We start from the raw sequence: 19,276 nt of genomic DNA, 5'->3' as shown, positions 1-19,276 counted from the left end.
TATGGTTTAGAATACTAAATCTAATTAATATTAAATCCTATTTCACAGTGGGAATTACTTAAATATTCCTAAAATACAAAGCAGCACACTCATCTGCCCATGGCAAGGGTTCATCGCCAGCCCATAGACCCATCTCACCTGCCAAAGTCACCTCTGAACCCTCTGAGGTGACTTTCTCACCCTGGAAGGTTGGGTGGCCTGATTTTCATTAACACCTCAAGAACATCATCATACCCACCTCTCATGGGAGACTTCATGGCGGCTTCTACCATCCCCACCAGGAGTTGGAGGCTTTTCGGGTCTTGAGCCAGCCCAGATGCGAAGGCTGCCAGGGCATCTGCGTGACGTCCCAGGTACTGGAGGGCAACACCCTGTCGGAAGTATGCCTGGAAACACAGGGGAGATAACACAAGCTTTTATCTATCACATTGCTGTCTGGAGTGGCCATAGCTATTCTTTATCAGGGCTCTGAATAAGATAAGAGTAAAAGTGTCAAGACCAAAGAGCTCACTTCTTCTAAACATCACAAGTTGTGTGTCTCTCATGAACTTGCATTTACATTTTTCTTTCGTTTTTCAGACGCACTGATTCTGTTCTGTTCCTTGGTGTTTATTCTTGTTGGGCTGCATGTGTAGCTCAGCTGGTATGGCGCTCACCTGCCAAGCATGAAGGCCTGGGTTCCACCCCCAGTACCACATAAAGTCCCAACAGAAATTCCCATTCTTACCTGGCCCTGCTATTCCTAAAATCCTAGCACTTGAGAGACAGGACAAGAAGGAAAGAGAAGACAAGGCTGTCCTTGGCAGCCCAGCAGTATGAGTTGCCCTGCTTGAGGGTGGCTATTTGGAGATTTCCTGGTTTCTTACCAAGGAACGTGGTGTGGTAAATTGACAAAGAAGATTGAATGCAACTTACGTCGCATGCTCCGTGTTACATCATGCTGTGGTTTGCTTTTCTGTTGTGTGATAAAACACTGACAAAACCAACTTGGGGGGAAAAAGCTTATATTTGGCTCATGAATTACAGCCAAGAGAAGACAAGAACACAAGTTCAAAAGAGAGAGAGAGAGTGAGAGAGAGAGAGAGCGAGCGAGAGAGAGAGTGAGAGAGAGAGAGTTGCTTTATTTATTTGGGGTTTTTGATTATTGTTTTGCTATTTGAAACAGGACCTCACTATGTAGCCCTGGCTGGCCACGAATTCCCTTTGGCTCTTCTGTCTCCCTTTAGTCACCACACCTGGCTATGGTTACATGCTTTGTGGGGTTTCAAACATATTTTAAAACAGCTAAAACGTATGCTTTCCTTCAAAACAACCAAGTTTATTGCCTTTTGCATACTTTAACTGGTTAGTTTTAAACTGATAAAAACCAGTGTGAACATAGGAGACCATTTTCCTCCCCTTCAGCTAACTGAAGAAATTATCAGAGACACTAAAAATGCTTAAGTATAGAATTCTTTTCAAATTCTGTTTGTAACCTGGGCTTGGTGGTGCATGCCTTTAATCCCAACACTCAGGAAGGAGGCAGAGGCAGGTGGATCTCTGTGAGTTTGAGGTCAGCCTAATCTACAGAGAGAGTTCTAGGATAGCCAGGGCTACAGAGAAACCCTGTCTTGGGAAAAAACAAAACATGAGTTTGTATGTATGCTCCAGCATGTATGAACGTCAAGGTCAGACTCAGGTGTTGTTCCTCAGGAATTGTGTGTCCAGTGTTTCCTGGGACAAAGTCTCTCTCCTGGGAGTTTAAGCTCAATGATACCGCCAGACTGACCATGCAGCTTCTGCCATGGCTTACACCACAGGCATGGAGTATCACACCCAGTGTTTTATGTGGATTCTTTGCATGGGGATGGAGGCTCTATAGCTTTCAAGGTAAGCAGTTTTGTAAAGTACAGTAAGCTTTTCAAGCACACAGAGAACAATCTTCTGCATGGACAGAGTGTCACTGTGGTGCACAGGCACACATAAAGACTGAACATCCCCATGTGCAAAAGTAAAAATCTAATTTTCAAAATTGCATAATTAATGTGCTTTTTTTTGCACAACATCTGTTTCTAAAATCTACTCCTACCATACTGTTTACAACACAAGTTTAACTTCGTTCAGTCACAAATGTCACAAATGACATTTCATGCAATCCAAAGGAAGTTTCAAACTCTCAAAACCACCGCTTAAAATGAAGTTCCATACTTTCCTGTCACACAAACACAGAGAAAGCAAGAGAGCAGGTGACTTCCATGTTCCCACATAAATCCACTTGTTTTATTTTTGTAGCAGCACACTGAGGTAATTTGATGAAATGGGAGTCTGAGTTTCTACGGAGAGCTAACCCGTAAACAGAGTGCATGCTCAGGTGACTGTGGGCTGTTCTTGTCTCTATGGGTTTAAACTAGCAGCAGCTGTTAAAACGTAGGTGTAGTAAGATAACCGTAAGTGCACTTCCTCGCTTCCTCCCACTAGGGCTGGCCATTGTTTCCATCTTTAATGCGCTTGCAGACATTGCTTCATTACCCACTCACGTCACATTTTAGGGGGTTCCAGGAATACAGTACACCTAGAAATAACCATCTGGAACAGATGTATAAGGCTTAAATACAGATATACCCTGGTTTATATAAATATACGTATATTTCTCAAATGTGGTGGCACAACCAGAAAAATCCCAGGACCCAAGGAGGCTGCGCAGGAGGGTTACCAAGAGTTTGAGGGAAGCTTGATCTACATAGTGGGTTTCAGACCATCCTGCGCTCCAGAGTAAGACCCTACCTCAAAATAAATAAATAAATAAAACTCTTTGTGTGTGTGTGTGTGTGTGTGTGTGTGTTGGGTATCTATAAGCAAGAATAACTACTTATGGAGGGAGGTAAAGAATATCTAGAGTTATTGATTTCAGGTATGCATTATAAAAAACATGTTTAGTCTTAATTTTGAAAAGTTCTTGTATCCTAAAACAAATCATCCATTATTTCACCGAGAGATCAGTGAGTTCATGGTTTATGAAGTAAAATTATTAAAAGCAAGTTTTACTTGCCTTACTCCACAGAAGTAAGCCAAGTTCAATAACAAATGCAAGCTGTAAACAATAGATCCTTAAATAAAGTAGAAGACAAAGATAGACATTCAAGGTAGTCTCCTGTTCTCACATGCACACCATGGCATGCCTACATACACAAACACACACAGAGGCATGTACACACACAGACATGTATACACATACTCAGGCATATACACATACACATGTACACACACACATAGACATGGGTACACACATACACAGGCATGGACACACAAACACATGGATGGACACACACATACACGGGCATGGACACACACATACACGGGCATGGACACACACATAAACACATGTACATACACATACAGAGGCATGTATACACAAACACATGGACACACATAGGCAGGCATGGACACACAAACACATGAACACACACAGGAATGGACACACACATACACAGGCATAGACACATGCAAACATAGGCATGGACACACACATACACAGGCATAGACACATGCATACATAGGCATGGACACACGCATACACAGGCATGGACACACACACATACACACACACAGGCATGGACACACACAGGCATTTATACACACACTCTGCTTGTTTCATTTTCTTCAGACTCACAAGGCGATGAGAAAGGACTCGTGCTGCCCACAGCTTTAGATGCCTTTCTTCAGAAGCAAAGAAAAGGCTTCCTCGGTCCCCCATGCCCTCAGACACTGTTAGTCAGTGCCCAGCAATGTTCCCACAGGATGAGACATCACGTCTGTAGAGCAAGTGGGCACTGGGTGGGGGAATCTCCCACCACAGGATAAAATTAATTCTCTGGGTTTCTGTATGGGATATGCCACAACAAAATTTAAGCTAATAAAGATGAAAGCTAGATTGTAGTTTATTGTGACAGGTTAGAGAACTTAGCACATCACCTGACACAGAACTGCCTTCTTTGCTAGTTAATGAGAAAAGATGTAACAAGAACACAAGACTCTAGATTAAGAGAATATACAGAATTCCAATATATACTTCAGTATTAAAGCTATTATTTATCGTTCTCCAGGTCTAGCTGGGTGAATCTACCTGACCCTCCCCACCACATACCCTCCACAACTTGGGTTGTAGCCTGGGACCCACAACCACTGCCCTGCCCTAGTGTAGCCATAGCTGCCTGCACTGAAATCATCCCTAGCCTTCCACTAGGAGCTGCACTGCCAGTCCCCACCCCACACAGCATCCAACCTCTCCACTCAGCCAGGCAGATCCTACACATCACTCTCCAGTGTCTAGCTGGACAGGTCATCCACACAAAACAGTAGAGGGAGAAACCTCATAATTAAATGACATCATACCCCAAACGGACTAAATGGATATCTACAGGATGTTCCACCTGAATATCAATGTATATTCTACTCAGCAGCAAGCAGAAACTCCTCTAAAATAGACCACATCCTGGAGGCACAAGCAAGTCTCCACAAATTCAGGAAGACTGAGCTAGCTAGATGAGTTCCACCTGACTGTGATGCAATAAAACTCAACACTGACAGCAAACGAATGTCTAGTAAATGCAGAAACTGATGGAAATTAAGCAGCTCATTACTGAATGACGAATAGGTCAAAGAAGAAATCAAGACAGAAGAAAGAATTCCTGGAACTCAATGACAAGGAAAACACAACACAACAAACCCTCTGGGACACAATGAAAGCAGTCCTTCGAGGGAAACTCAGAGCTCTAAGTACGTTTAAAAACCAGAGAGGAATTACTTAATGAAACAACTCAAAATTTACGAAAACAAGAACAAATCAGAGTAGAATAGATGCCGAAGAAAGAATTACAACAGCAGACTCGATGAATCTAAGAACTGGTTCTTTGAGAAGATAAAAAAGATCAACAGACCATGACCCGATATAGTAATCTGTGCTCCAGTAGCTAGAGAACCTAAAGGAAGCTGATGAATCCCTAGATTCACAAAAACAATCGAAATTAAACCAAGAAGTCAACAACCCAAACAGACCCATAACAAGTGAAGAGATTGAAACAGTAGTGAAAAGCCTTCCAGCTAAAAATATCCAGGTGGCTTCACAGCAGAGCACTTTCAGACTTTAAGATCTGCAGCCATGTCTTCTTAAGTGAGTGAGAGAGAGAGAGAGAGAGAGAGAGAGAGAGAGAGAGAGAGAGAGAGAGAACTCCAAAACTCCTTCTATGAAGCTGGTATCACCCTAATGCTGAAACCAGGCAAAGACCAAAAATTAAAGGCATCAAAAAATATCCCTGATGAAAACATATTTACAAGTTCTCAATGCTTGCAAACTCAATACAGACATACATTAAAATGTTTATCCATCATGATCAAGTTGGCTTTTTCTCTGAAACTCAAGACGGTTCATTATGAACAAGGCAATAAAAAGTAATAGACCATAGAAATGGACTTAAAGACAAAATCACATGACCATCATCTGGATTGATAGAGAAAAAGCCTTTGACAAAATCCAATGCACCTACCTTCATGATAAAAATCACAGAGAGAAGAGGGAACATAGCAGCTACATCAGAGAAACCCACAGCAGACGACGCAATCTTACTGGAATCATGAAGGAGACAGGAGCATTCACTGTCCCACTCCTTCTCAATATTGTGCTTGAAGCACTGGCTGGGGCAGCAAAACAAGAGAATGAAATTATGGGATACAAATAGGGAAAGAAGAGGTCAAACTGTCCCTGTCTGGAAATGATATGATACATTAGAGATCCCCCCTCACAAAAACAAAACAAAACAAAAACAAAAACAAAAATTCTAAAGAAAACTTCTAGAAACAATAAACAAATCCAGCAATGTGACAGGATAAAGAATCAACCTGCACAAATCAATGGCTTTTCTATACACTGCCAACAAACAAAAAAGAGAAGATCATGAACACACTCCCATTCACAACAGCTCCAAAGAAAATAAAATATCAAGGAATAAACCTTAACAAGGATGTGAAGGACTTTTACGATGGAAAGTTTAATCCTCTCAATAAAGAGAGAAAGACACTAGAAAATATAAAGACATCCCATGCTCATGGATTGGCAAAACTAATATTTTGAAAATGACCATTCTACCAAAAGACATTTACTGATTCGATACATTCTCAGTCAAAATCATTTCTTCATTCTTCACAGAAATTATATAGAACCATATAATTCACATAGAACCATAAAAGACTGTAGATATCCAAAACTATCCTGAGCAAGAAGAATAATGCCAGAAGAATCAGCATCCCAAATTGTATCTATTACAGATCCATAATAATAAAAACAATATGGTACCCAGTACAAAAATAGACAGTAACACCAACGGAACAAAATCAAAGACCCAGACATGAGCCCAAGTAACTTTAGCCATTAAATATTTGACAAAGACACCAAAAAAACATAAGCTGGAGAAAAGAAAGTATCTTCAACAAATGGTTCTGAAGAAAATCCTGGATGTCCAGAAGAATGGCAGAGGTACAGCCAATTAGATTCACATCTATCACACTGCACAAAACCTGACTCCAAATGGATCAAGGCCTAAACGTGAAACCTGAACACTGAAACTGAAGGAAGAGAGAATCAGTAGTTACTGTACGTGAAGTAGGTGTGGGGAAAGACCTTCTTTACAGGACTCCACTTGCCCAAAAGTTAAAGCCAACAATTGAAAAGTTGGACTTCATAAAACTAAAAAGCTTCTACACAGCTAAAGAAACAATCATTTGAAGAGGAAGCCCATGGTTGGGACGGAATCTTTGCTGGCTATAAATCTGAAAACAGAGGATTAATATCCAGAATACATAAAGTACTCAGAAGGCAGGGTCAAAATAACACAACAAAAATCAACCCATTTAAAACCTGGGCCTTGGATCGATAGGAAGAGAAAGTTCTCAAAGAGAAGGAATATAAACAGCTGAGAAATATTCACTGTCCCTACCAATTAGGGAAATGCAAATCAAAACAACGTTGAGGTTTCCTCTGGCCCTGGTCAGAGTGGCAAAAATCAATTAAAACTACCAACAACAAATGCTGGACAGGATGTGAAGCAAAGGCACCCCTCAACACACTGTTGGTAGGTGTTGTGGGATGCTAGTTTAAGATGTGTTACAGTTGTTTGCGCTGCAAATGTTCGTTTAATGATACAAAGATGTGTTGCATACATACATTGTATGCATACGCTCAGGCAAAACAATCATACACATAAAATCAATCTCAAGAAATGTTTTAAAATATTATCAGACTCCAATGTCCATTTCGTTCACCTGTTCCCTTGCTGCAAAGAGACCTGAGCAACTGGGAAGCCATATAATTGAGCAACCACTTGTTGCTGTACCACTTACAGATAAAATCTATTACAGCTGACAAAAAGTAATTTGAATTACTGAGTCCAAGGAGATAACAACAGCTACCCGAGGAGCCACTGCCAGCCCAGCCACAGCCAGGGTCAGGGGGTGCAGAGATGTGGCTGTTAACCACAGCAGCAAGAAGCTGGCATGACATCTGGTGCCTGCTTGTTCCTCTTTTATTACAGTTTCCACGGGAAGCCGCTTCACGCGAGGAAGGGGAGCAGAGGCAGTGTTGTGCCGCGTGTCATGGGAAGCTGAACTTACGGGGCAATGTTGAATGCCTTGTGTACGTACAGTCACCCGCAGGTGCTGCTGGACAGCCCCCATTCCACACATGGGCACCACTCGTGTGGCACGGTCCGAAGCAGGACATAGAGGCTCGAAACGTGGCAGCGGCAGCAAATGCTAACTCACTAGGATTGCCACTGTATTTCAGTAACGAAACCTATCTAATGGCTAAAGCATTTACTATTTGCTGCAAAACAAACAAGCAAACAAACAAAAATCCCTGTTAGGATTGTTGATTCGTCGGTCATCCAGAGGGTTAAAGGAAAAAAACGTTCAGCTAAACGCTGACAACAGCAAACTATCACCCCGCATGTACCCCTAGAAGCGGTGACAGCTGCGTGTGATGCTGCATAGGATAAGGAGTGAGATTCACACACACGATGCACATGTGCTTAACCCAAGCATTTGCAAATCTTTTCCCTGCACTTGGGGCTGTTGCCCTTTAAGATTCCCTAGCTGCCTTTTCTAACTTGCATGGGAATGCTTCATATCCTCTCGTCAGTACTTACCTCGGGTGTGACTAGGCCGTGCCACTGCAACCTCCACACTACTGACACCTCTTGTCCGGTTTTGTAAGTCACATGACTACCAACTTTCCCCTTGTGTTACTTTTAAAATTAGGGGGGGAGCAGACATGCTGGTTCTGGCTCTTTGAAAAGCAGGAATATTGACTTCTGATGTAAAACAACACGGTCAGACGTGAAAATCACTACAGGACGCCAGAGACCCCAAAAGCCTCCAACGAGGGAGCAAGTGTAACAACTGCATGCAATGGTTACGGAAAAGGACAAAACTGGAGTACATGTAAACAGTGATTTAAAAAAAAAAAAAAAAAAAAAAAAAAAAGATTTATTTACTTATTATGCATACAGTGTCTGCCTCCATGTGTGCCAGATCTCATTACGGATGAACGTGAGCCACCACGTGGTTGCTGGGAATTGAACTCAGGACCTCTGGAAGAGCAGCCAGTGGTGCTCTTAACCTCGGAGCCATCTCTCTGGCCCTGTGAACAGGTGTGGTTTGAAATGTTTAGCACCCCTTACTGAACAGGATCCATTTTCATACCACATGCTCACACTCTTCAGTAGGCCTGGGTGGGAAGGAAGGAGGGGGCAGGGATGGAAGACTGAAAACCCCTTCCTTTGAGGGACGGTTAGCCTAGCTGGCACACTGTTATTGGCGTTGAGCCTTGAATTTAAAAGAGTTCGTTGTTGTCCTAGTAACCCCACCTTCCTAAGCTGCTCATGTTTTCCCAGTCCCGTGGCCATGTGCTGCTCTTCCTGGACTTTGCCTCTACCACTCTGTCCCCGGACACGGAGCACAGTGCCAACCAACCTGACTGCCCTGCTCTTTCTCTGGTCCACACAATGTCTTTGATGAAAAACCAATGGCATGCAATTAGCCTCTAAATCAGCATTTTGCCAGGGAATTGTTCTAGTTGTAAAATTCAAACCATGGAGGCCAAAATGAAGGAAAATCAGAAATGACACAGACAATTTATGAACATGAATATTTAATCTCTATTCCATTACAACCCTTGATTGTGGAACAATTTTTAATGAATTGGATAGAGAGAAAATTCGTTTCATTAACCTTTCATATAAATGTATTATTATTGAACCAAACGGGCCACTGTACTTGCGACTCAGTTCGATGTTAATTAGATTGTGAGGGCAAGGCTTTAAATCAGAGAGAAACAAAAGAAGCCACCAGCAAGCCCAGGCTTATTTGTTTGTGGCTACAATAGAATTTGCTATACTTCTTTTATTTTCTAATATTTTCAAGAGAGTTTTCTCTTGCTTCTATTTGTTGATATCCTATATTTAAATTTAAAAAAAAAAAAAGCCTGGAGAATCAGCAAAGAACACATGGTAACTGTTTTTTTGCTTAGTTGGGAGAAATCACTCCTACCTCTCCAAAAAAACTACACTTCTATTTTTCCACTATTTTTTTTAACTGATCTGCCATATTATATGTTGAAAGAACATGTAAGGAATCAGAGATCGCTTTAGAAAACATCATCATGTTTTCTGGAACTCGGAATCAGCAGACCAATCATCCTAAACACGGTGTTCTGACTGAATCCACAGCTGTGAGATGTTTTCCTCAGGCTCTTGGCTTCCACTTTGATCAGATTCAGTATCTAAAGGAAAGCTGCCCTCAATTCTAACTGTCCCATCATATCGACTATTTCTTCTCCCAAAATTAATTTTAGATTAATCATATTAAAAGTGGTATCAACCAAAGAGTTGTGAGATTTAAAAAAAAAAAAAAAAAAAGGCTTGATAAGCAGTTTTTTAAAAAAAGACATGAAGTGTCAAACCAGGACTTAACTAAGTAGGTAGTGGGTGCCACTCTCAGCACTGAGTCAGCTGATAAAAACGTAAAAAACGTGCATGCCTCATGTGGAGCTTCTCTTCTAAGCCTTAAAAAAGGCGATCAAAGGTGCCCAGGCTCCCCCAGCAATGGCTCTGAACTTGCAGTAGCTTGGGCTTTCCTTCCACGGCTGTGGCACAGGGAGCCTGTAAACTCAAGCCAAGAAGAAAACCAGGGGATTTCCTGACCTCTCCAAAAACGCCATCTGGTTTCAGCATGAGTCTGTGGCGCTGCCCTGCCACCCTCCCTCCAGCCAGAACACAGAGAATGTGTGCTTTCACACACAGCCTGGGGTGGGGAAAGAACCAGAGTGGACCAGGAGACGGGCCCACCGCAGCAAGGGGGCAAGTGCCTCAGTTCTCACTGATTCAAAAGGACCCTGGCAGTCTGGGCAGTCTGTGTCCACATGCAGCTGCTGCTTGCTGCCAATCAGCTCCTTCCAGAATGGTCTATGGAAATCACTGATGTTAGCAGCTGCATAGAGGGTGGGATGCGGGAGCTCCACACAGGCTTCCTGGGGCAGAGGTGACTGCATCATTAAGGAGTTGCCTCTGGTCTACTCTTGGGCTAGCAACTCGTGCTTTCTGCTCTCACCAGTTCAGACCAGAGTGCACAGCACTGCGTCACGGAGATGTGCGCAGCCACGCTTCGGAGACAGCAGAGCTACTTGAAGCTTTAGGAGTGTGCATGTTGGTCGGTCGACACTGATTCCTTTCTCCCATCTCTACTTAGGTCCCGGGTCACCTGTACGCGCTGAGCTACCTCCCCAGCCCTGCCGCAAAGGCATTCCTAGGTTCACAGGGAAACTGAACAGTACCTACACACCATCCCCCCACCCTTATGGTAGGATACATAGCCACATTACCTCTTTTGAACACTTTAAACACGAATCTGAACACATTAAATAGACTTTGTAATTCTCTGGGAATTGCATCCGTGCATACAACTGTTTTGACAGGCTCATGCTCACCCCCCACCCTAACTCCTTCCAGATCTGCCCTCTACCCCTCCTCCCACTTCCTCCTAGCTCTGTGTCATCTTTTCTGGGTTTTTGTTTTATTCAAGAACCCACCTAAACCAATTTGTGCTGTCCATACATTCATGGCTGTGCAACCACCCTCTGGAGCAGTGGTTCTCAACCTCCCTAGAGCTGCAACCCTGCGGTATGGTTCCTCATGCTGTGGCGACCCCCTATTCATGACTATTCTTGTTGCTACCTCACATCTGTAGTTTTGCTACTGTTATGAATCTTAATGTAAATATCTATGTATCCTGATGGCCTTAGATGACCCCTAAGGATCCTTCAACCTCCCCATGCCCCACAAAGGAGCTGCAACGCACAGGCTAAGAACAGCTGCTCTCGAGTGTGGCTGACCAGCCAGGAGCCATAAACCTTAAAGAAGACCAACTCCCTGCAGTCATACACTATCAACAGCTCCCCAGCTAGGGGCTGGGACTCGTGACCCCCCCCCACTCTGTGCTGCAATGTTAATAATCTTGATCTTGTTCAGATAACCATAGCTGCTGCGAGCTCATGGATGCAGGACCCTTTCTTGTCCGGAAGGCATGGTTTGAACTCATACCGAGAGGATAATCCACAGCAAATCCACGGTGCACAGACTAGATAGAGTACAGAAGAAAAGGGAAATCAGGCAACACCAAGTGCTGGTGATGACACAGGGCTACTGGAATTCTTGTACATAAATAGTGGAACACAAATATCTAAAAGAAGGTTTGGTGGTTTCTTATTTATTGAAATTTAGAGTTAACATTTGATCCAGACAGTCCACTCCTAGTTTTTACCCTAGGAAGATGACAACTTATATCCATACAAAGCCTGTTGATGTTTATAGCAGGTTTACTCATAATTTCCCTCTAACTGCAAACAATCCAAATGCATGCGGGCAGGTGGATTTGTAATGGAGCTTAGACAAGAAAAGGAACAACCCAGAGTGTACAAGAGCAGGTGCCAGTCACAGGCCAAAGCTGAGGGAAGCACCCCTTTCCAATGGCCAGTGTGACCTGCCTGTTCACCTGGTGCCATTGCCAGGGCACCAGGGTTAGGAAAGGGTGATTGCAAAGGATGGGGTAGGGGAGTTGGGGGATGTTGTAACATGTTCTGTCAGGTTAACACGTGTTAAAACTCAAAGCAGCACTCTTGCTAGCACCTGCACACACATGTGCGTGCACACACACACACACACACACACACACACACACAGGCTGGAAAGCTCTGCAGGTAGCAATGCAAATCTCATTATGATGAAAAGAATACAGAAAGGAGACATGCATACACCTTGTATAAAATCGGGGAAAAGGCCATGACAGATGGGATTAAAGGTGTGAGCCACCACTGCCCGACCAAAAGTCTCTTTCTAACCTATAATTTCACACCCGAGAATCAAGAGATGGTCGCCATACAGCACAGTGACCTTCAGACCTGTGGACATTTTGTGCTATGATTAAACAGCCCTGCTCAGATTCCCTACAGCTTAGTCTGCTGAGAATCTACTTCGCCCGGTTGATGGGGTGGTACTCCAGCAAAGTTATGACATCAGCTCCAAAAAGGAAATTGCAGGGGTGATGGAAATTGCAGGTGCGTCTTATAGCAGATTCTAACAGTAAGAGAGTTAACTCTTTTGATTAAGAAGTGTTCAGAAGTCTCCTAGGATTAACTGTATGGTTTAAAATCGCCACAAAACAGGCACAGCCGCACAATTTCATTTGTAATCCTGGTCTTGAGTAATGGTCACATCAGCCAGGCCCTCATTGGCTAAGCAGGACTAGACGCTGGTGTGCTACTTGAAAGGTAATTCTGACACAGCATTAACACTGCCCCACACATTTTCCAGAGCTCACAACTGCTGACATCACACCTTCCTTTGCTGACACTCTTTCCAGAAAACGTGTCAAAACAGGACTTTCTAGTATTTGTTGGCAAATTTTAAGTGGCAGAATCAAAACCATTTCTTTCTAATGGCATATACCCTTGGTGTGTTGGTGTGCTGTCATGGAACTATTTTGTTATCATAAGAGTGAGTTTTATACCCACTGACCACAGACTGTGCTCAGGGTTTCAAGGCTATATAGGAAGCTCAATTGGGGACTCCTGTAAAACCATGTTAATGACTGAGCTTTCTGGGAGCAACTTAAAAACAAATGCAGATGTAAATTCAGATGGGTTTTCTCCAACTTACAGAAAACTTCTTCTGAAACTTCTTCTAAAATTCAGTTGTTTCAGAGGGGTTAAGTGTTTCCCCCAATGATTGGCCATGGTTTCTAAAGGGTAGTTATGTTCTCCAGCCAGTTCACAATGGTTCCTCCCTAAGTCGCTAAGGGAGACAACTAGCAATATTACACAGAGGAGAAGAAATGGAACCGATATTTATTAGGTTACAAAATACTTTCACATAAGTGAGCTTACTGAGTTTTCAAGATCCTGTACAGCAGATTGCTCTGTCTTAAAAGGATCCTGGGCTGACAAAGGTGAGTAGCCCAAGGCAACAGGGGGCAATTGTTAGAATAGATTTAAACCCAGAGACCACAGCTCTAGTTGTGTAGAAGCAATGCCTTTAAACAATGTTTACAAGGGGGACTTCTTAAATACTTCCCAGATGGAAATATAAGAAACCTATTCCATGACGTCATGCAGAGACGAGGCCCTGCACAGCCCTGGACATCCCATCACGGATGAACAAGGTAGCAGGAGGTGAGATGCTCCAAGGCAGTGCTCAGCTGGAAAGCAGAGCAGAGTCTCACCTTCCCTGGATGTGTAACACCTCCACGTCCATTACTCAAACTCCATCTCTCAGACTCTTGGTTCTCTGTCCCAGAGGGAGCAAATCCACATTAACATCTGTTCTGTGGCTGGCCATGTCCCCTAACCAGGACAGACGAGAATTTAACCACAGCTGCTTTGCCCAAAAAGCCCTGAGCTTGGGGGGGGGGGGAGGGGGAACCATGTACTGCCCCTTAGGGAGAAACCATCCACGCTAAAAGTTAACAAGGTGGATTTTGAGTTGTCCTGAGGAAATACAAATGATACTTAGTTGCATCAACTTTTGAAACTATACTTCTGAAACAAATGAAGAAAGGCATTTCACGCTGTTTCAGATGAATGCCAGTTGACACTTGCAAATGAGTCTTCTGCAGAGAGGTAGTTGATCCACTAGCATGGGTTCAAACGCTCCTAGAGATGAATATTCAGAGCTCACGCATCAATTTTTAATGTAATAGAATCCCAGATGCTTAAAAAGTAGGTTCCACTTCATAATCTGTCATCTTCTCTACATCCTTTCAGGATACATTAATTTTTTAAAAAGTTCTTTTAACTTAGCTCCTCACAGACATTTTTAACCACTGCCAGTTCAAAGCTGATACACAAAGCCTCTAGTTTAATTGATAGCTCCTGAAGGAAGGAATCCTTGTTAATTATGAAGCTGTGACTATAATTAAATACAAATACAAAAGTGACACAGTTTAGGTTCAGAATGTCTCACTTTCAAAGTTCTTCAGAGAAAAGTCAAATCACTTTCTAAAACTCTCAGAAGAGTATATCTGATATTCTAATATTATACTAAAATAGATACAGATAGCATCTAGGCTCATCATTCCCAGCACAATTCAGGTTATGACTAACGGAAAATGTTAAATGAGCACGCACCATGTGACACTGGCTGATGAGTACCCACCGGAATCGTGGGTCAGCAATTCCAGGGCCTGCGCTGGTGAAGCAGAAGACCCAGACAACAAAATCTTCATACCCTTCAGCACACTGGCTCACAGCGATGAAAAAGAAATACTTGTTTTGAAAACTTACTTTACATCCACATTTAAATGCCTAATTAATCCTCATAATTAAATGCAACCACTTTCTTTGCAAGGTCTTTTTTATTTCTGTAAACTCTAGAAGTTAATGGAAATCATTGTGTCATTATGGCTCGGGTAATAAATGCCTTTTGGTCAATATGCTCTGAACCTTAACAGGCAGTTAACTAATTCAGTTGGAAATAAGACCAATAGTTCTAATGGCCTCTAATTTCACCACAAGAGCCCACCCTTATGAACTATGGATGGCTTTCATGAGGTCTTCCTACAGCAGAGAACAGCAATTTGAATGTAAAAACACACACATTTGAATTCAAACGCTCACCCTGACTTCATTTGCTAAGGAGATCACAGATCAGAAAAGGTCTTTCCCTGAGAAATACTTAAGTGCAATAAGCAGAGCCAATGCAAACAGAAATAAAGCGATTTTATATTACAAGAGACAATTTAGTCTATTTGAAAATCATTTACATTTTCTTTTGCTTATTCCAAGCAATTTGAACATTTTTAAACCAAACAAAACGAACTGTAAATATAGTTTGTAATAACAAAAAGAGGAGTCTCAGATTCTTACACTTCCTGCTGGTTTACTCTGGGGAGGGAGAGCTTCTCACTGCAAGCTGTACAGAACTGGAGAACTAGTCCATGGATTACCAGCACCCTCCATACCGGAAAGGCATGAGTCAGGGGGCATCCACTGAAAAACTAACTCCTCTTTCTGGCTGTCTCTCATCCAAGCAACAGAGCAGGCATCTCAGTGATGGGGCAAGCATGCCTCTTGGCCCTGTGATGTCAGGGAGTGACATCTGCCATGTCTCTACCTTGTCTTCTGGAGCAGTTTCAGCCCATCACCAAGGCTGTCTATCACACTGCATTCCGGCTCCTTCCTCCAAACCTGGCACTTACCCACGCCTGCTTTGTTAACCACGGGACAGCAGCTAAGTCAAAGTTCTCTGGCACAATTTTGTATTAAGCTTTTGACAAATCTAAGGGAATCAGATCACTGTATTTCCTAACCTCGGTTATGTATAGCCACATTTCCTGGAGAATATTAGGCCTGATCCTCCTGCTGGCCCTGGATGGGGGGGAGGGGTGGAGTTTGAGAAAACCCTGAGCTGGCTCTGCCCTTCTTACTGGCCAGTTATGTGAGCCACCATCTCTAAAGTGGGGGAGTCAGGTGACCTCTGAAGGGTCTGTACAGCTACTGTGAGGTCCTATTTTGTGAAATGCAATGTTCTTTGTCTTAATTATTCATACAGTGAGCAACTGCTGAAGTGTCTCACACCTCTCCCTAACCCTCCAAATTCACTCTCACTGGGAACTGATCGATCACGGGCGTCGGTTTAACTGTTTTTCTAACCCCCTACTCCTAGAGAAGCACACCTAGCACAAAGTACTGAACAGGAAGTCTGCCATCGCCGCCACCCCCCCCCCTTCCTTTTTAACAAAGGTTTAGGCAAGGGTGGGAGCCGTCTCTCTTCCCATGTGTTAATGAACCACCTATTGCCAAATGGATCTCTTTCCTTAATTCAGCACACACCATTTCTGGTGATGTAAAATGACAAAGCACTAATTAGAAGGCATCTAATCCAAGACACAATTCTCATTAATTGGGAGTTACTACAGTAATCATTAACAAGTCACATTATCCTTAAACTAAAGAAAATGTCAAAATTGATTTATGCACATAGGTGCAAGTAACAACAGGCCTTCTTCAGTCACAGTCTTCTATAGGGTGGACCAAAGACAAAAACAACACTCTGTAGACTTAATGAGCACTCTGAAAACACCACCTTTTCCAGCACTCATAGCTCTTGGAAGAGAAAGTATATCCAAAAAGTACTACACATGGCCTCTTTGAGAAACCTGGAGCAACCTGAGGGCCTGAGGACACATCAAGGCCAGAAGGATCCAAGTTCGACCAATGAAGTTGAACAAGAGATAAATGCAGCGGTAACTGAGGGCATTTGGAGACCAATAATACATCACAGCAAAAGAGTAAGAAAAACAGCTCAGTTAGCTATAAAATCACAATAATATTGACACAAAACCACAGCTCTCACCAAAAAGGGAACAAAACAGTTTATCCCAGACCTTGACCTTGACCCAGGAAAACACAATCCCATGTGGTAACAGATTCCAGATTTTAGCAGCCTCAGAACAGGTGAGGGTCTGAGGGTCATAGGTCGAGTCCCCACCCACCAAAGAGGCTACTGCAAAGGCCCCGCCCACTGAGGAGGCTACCACAAAGGCCCCAGAGGCACCCTTAGCCTCAGGCTGCTGAGCTAGCTCAGTACATTCTAAAAGGTTTCATCTACAAGTTACCAGTCTGTTAGGTCAGATACAGAGGTGAGCAAGCAATGGCTATTGAGGGACTTAACCAGAGGCTGACATAATTTGGCTCTGAACCTGCAAAGTTCTGATTTCCCCTAGTTCTCACGATGCCACCGACCTTGTGAGAACGTCAATTCACAAGAACGTGTAATTTCTTATTTATTTTGACATCTCAGACAGTTTGATTGTTTTATTACAGGATTTTACACTAATAGCAATGTAAAAAATAAAATTTAATGTAAGTAAACTCTACTGTGTGTTATATTGTGAATATAATTTAAAGCGTTAACGGAAAATCTCTGTATTCTGATTTATAAACGCTAACAGAGCACTGCTCCCTAACTGAGCACACAGCACTGCTGCGGAAACCAGGTCTCCGTGTGGTGTGTGATTGACTGTGATGACGAAACTGAAAGGCAATGCACAAAAGCACTTCATGCTCGAGTTTGAGATTCGAGACTTTAAGTATTTAAGCTAATATATTTCTCAACTAGAGGACGGAAATTTTAAATGTTTTAGGAATTAAAAGTACATATTTTATTTCAAAGATATGTATTATCTAGTCAGACGATATCTGCTCACCTTGGGAAATTTAGTAAAAATACAAAACAAAAAGGAAACTTAAGTAAATTTGCCCCTTAATCCAATCACCCAGAAACCACTGAATATACTTTTGCTTGCATCTGACATAATTTTATTAACACACAATCTTTAAAAAGTTCTAATTCCTGAGGCCACTTATTTTTAGCCTAAGTTGGATTAAGTAGTCAATTAGTTACATACATCTCAGGTAAATAATGACACGGTAATATTTACAAGTCAATTATGGTTTCAAGTCCATTATATACAAACATCTGTACACAGCTGAGCAAACATACACACAGATGTACAAACACCTCAAATATTAAGTGTTCACCTTACATCAGGACCAGTCAAGTTTATATTTTGGAGTTGAAGACACCATAATTATCCAGGTAAGTGAAGCCACAAGCATGCTGGATTTGTATGTCATTTATCATCTTATAGCTATACCATGAAGGCTAACAGATTTAAAAAAAAAAACCAACAAACGAATATTTAAGGGACTTTTTAAAGTAAGGACACAATTAAACCCAGAAGAGGAGATTACAAATGGCTTTCACCCCAAACAGTGGCTGTTTCCAGAGCCAGGGATGATGCCACAAGAGAACAAATATTTTCTCTCTGACATTTCATTGATAACATTCCCTATAAGCCTGGAAATATCTCCAAAATGCATAATTCACACACACACACACACACACACACTAATCTTAAAACAAAACAGACTAGAAATGAGAAAGAAGAAAATCCCAGGTCAGAATGTCAACTGTATGTTTCAGAGCTTCCCACACAGAAGGACAGCTGTCTATTTACTCCTCTGATACAGTTAGCCCAGAGCTCTCTGCTTGGCCCACGGGACGGCACAGGAGCACTCACAGATGTCTAGAAACAGGTAAGCCTGTTCTCTTTACACCAACATGTCCACTGAGTTACGTGTTGCACATGCCAGCGACAGGTGCTCCTCGACTGGCCGAGATGGATGTAAAAGTTGCTTCTATTTATTTCAAGAATTTAATATAAAATTTTAGTGTGTCGAATTTCCTTGAGAGTTTAGAGAAAGGATAAGAGGAATGTTTGTTTCAACATTAAATGTATGTTACTGTTTATATATAAAGATAACCACACATGCATGCATTTATTGCTATGCCTTAGAAATACCATAACTTTGAATAACAACAAACACCACTTACTATTTTAAAGAGCCCTCATTACTCATCAGTGGCATCCAGTTCATGCCTGTGACATGCCATGCTCACACCCATGTACCAATCCTTTGATCATGGTCTAGCAGTCTAGAGTGACATCACCCAGCATGAGGCAGAAATCAGGCCACATCAAGCTATGTCTTGAAGAGCCACAGCCACACTAGCATTAAGGATGCACAGATGCCCAATTCAAAGACTCTCATTTCAGGATTTTTTACTTAAACTTTGTTTATTCCTTGTACATGCCAACCACAGTTCCCCCTCTGCCCCCTCCTCCCACTACCCCC

The 19,276-nt window shown here is 42.5% G+C and overlaps 1 protein-coding gene across 4 annotated transcripts in view; it reads right to left on the bottom strand.

Annotated features, from left to right (window-relative positions):
- Ttc28 (tetratricopeptide repeat domain 28) overlaps positions 1 to 19,276 on the bottom strand; it is a 368,181-nt gene that overhangs the window by 177,742 nt on the left and 171,163 nt on the right. For all 4 annotated transcript variants that reach the window (XM_051176415.1, XM_051176416.1, XM_051176417.1 and 1 more), the window contains one exon: positions 239 to 386. In XM_051176415.1, the coding sequence (XP_051032372.1) occupies positions 239 to 386 (148 nt within the window). The remainder of the gene's footprint in view (positions 1 to 238; positions 387 to 19,276) is intronic.

The sequence above is a fragment of the Phodopus roborovskii genome, unplaced genomic scaffold (assembly GCF_943737965.1).
Source record: "Phodopus roborovskii unplaced genomic scaffold, PHOROB, whole genome shotgun sequence".
NCBI lineage: Eukaryota > Metazoa > Chordata > Mammalia > Rodentia > Cricetidae > Phodopus > Phodopus roborovskii.
The sequence above is the reverse complement of the archived record's forward strand: the minus strand, read 5'-3'. Positions and strand labels throughout refer to the sequence as shown.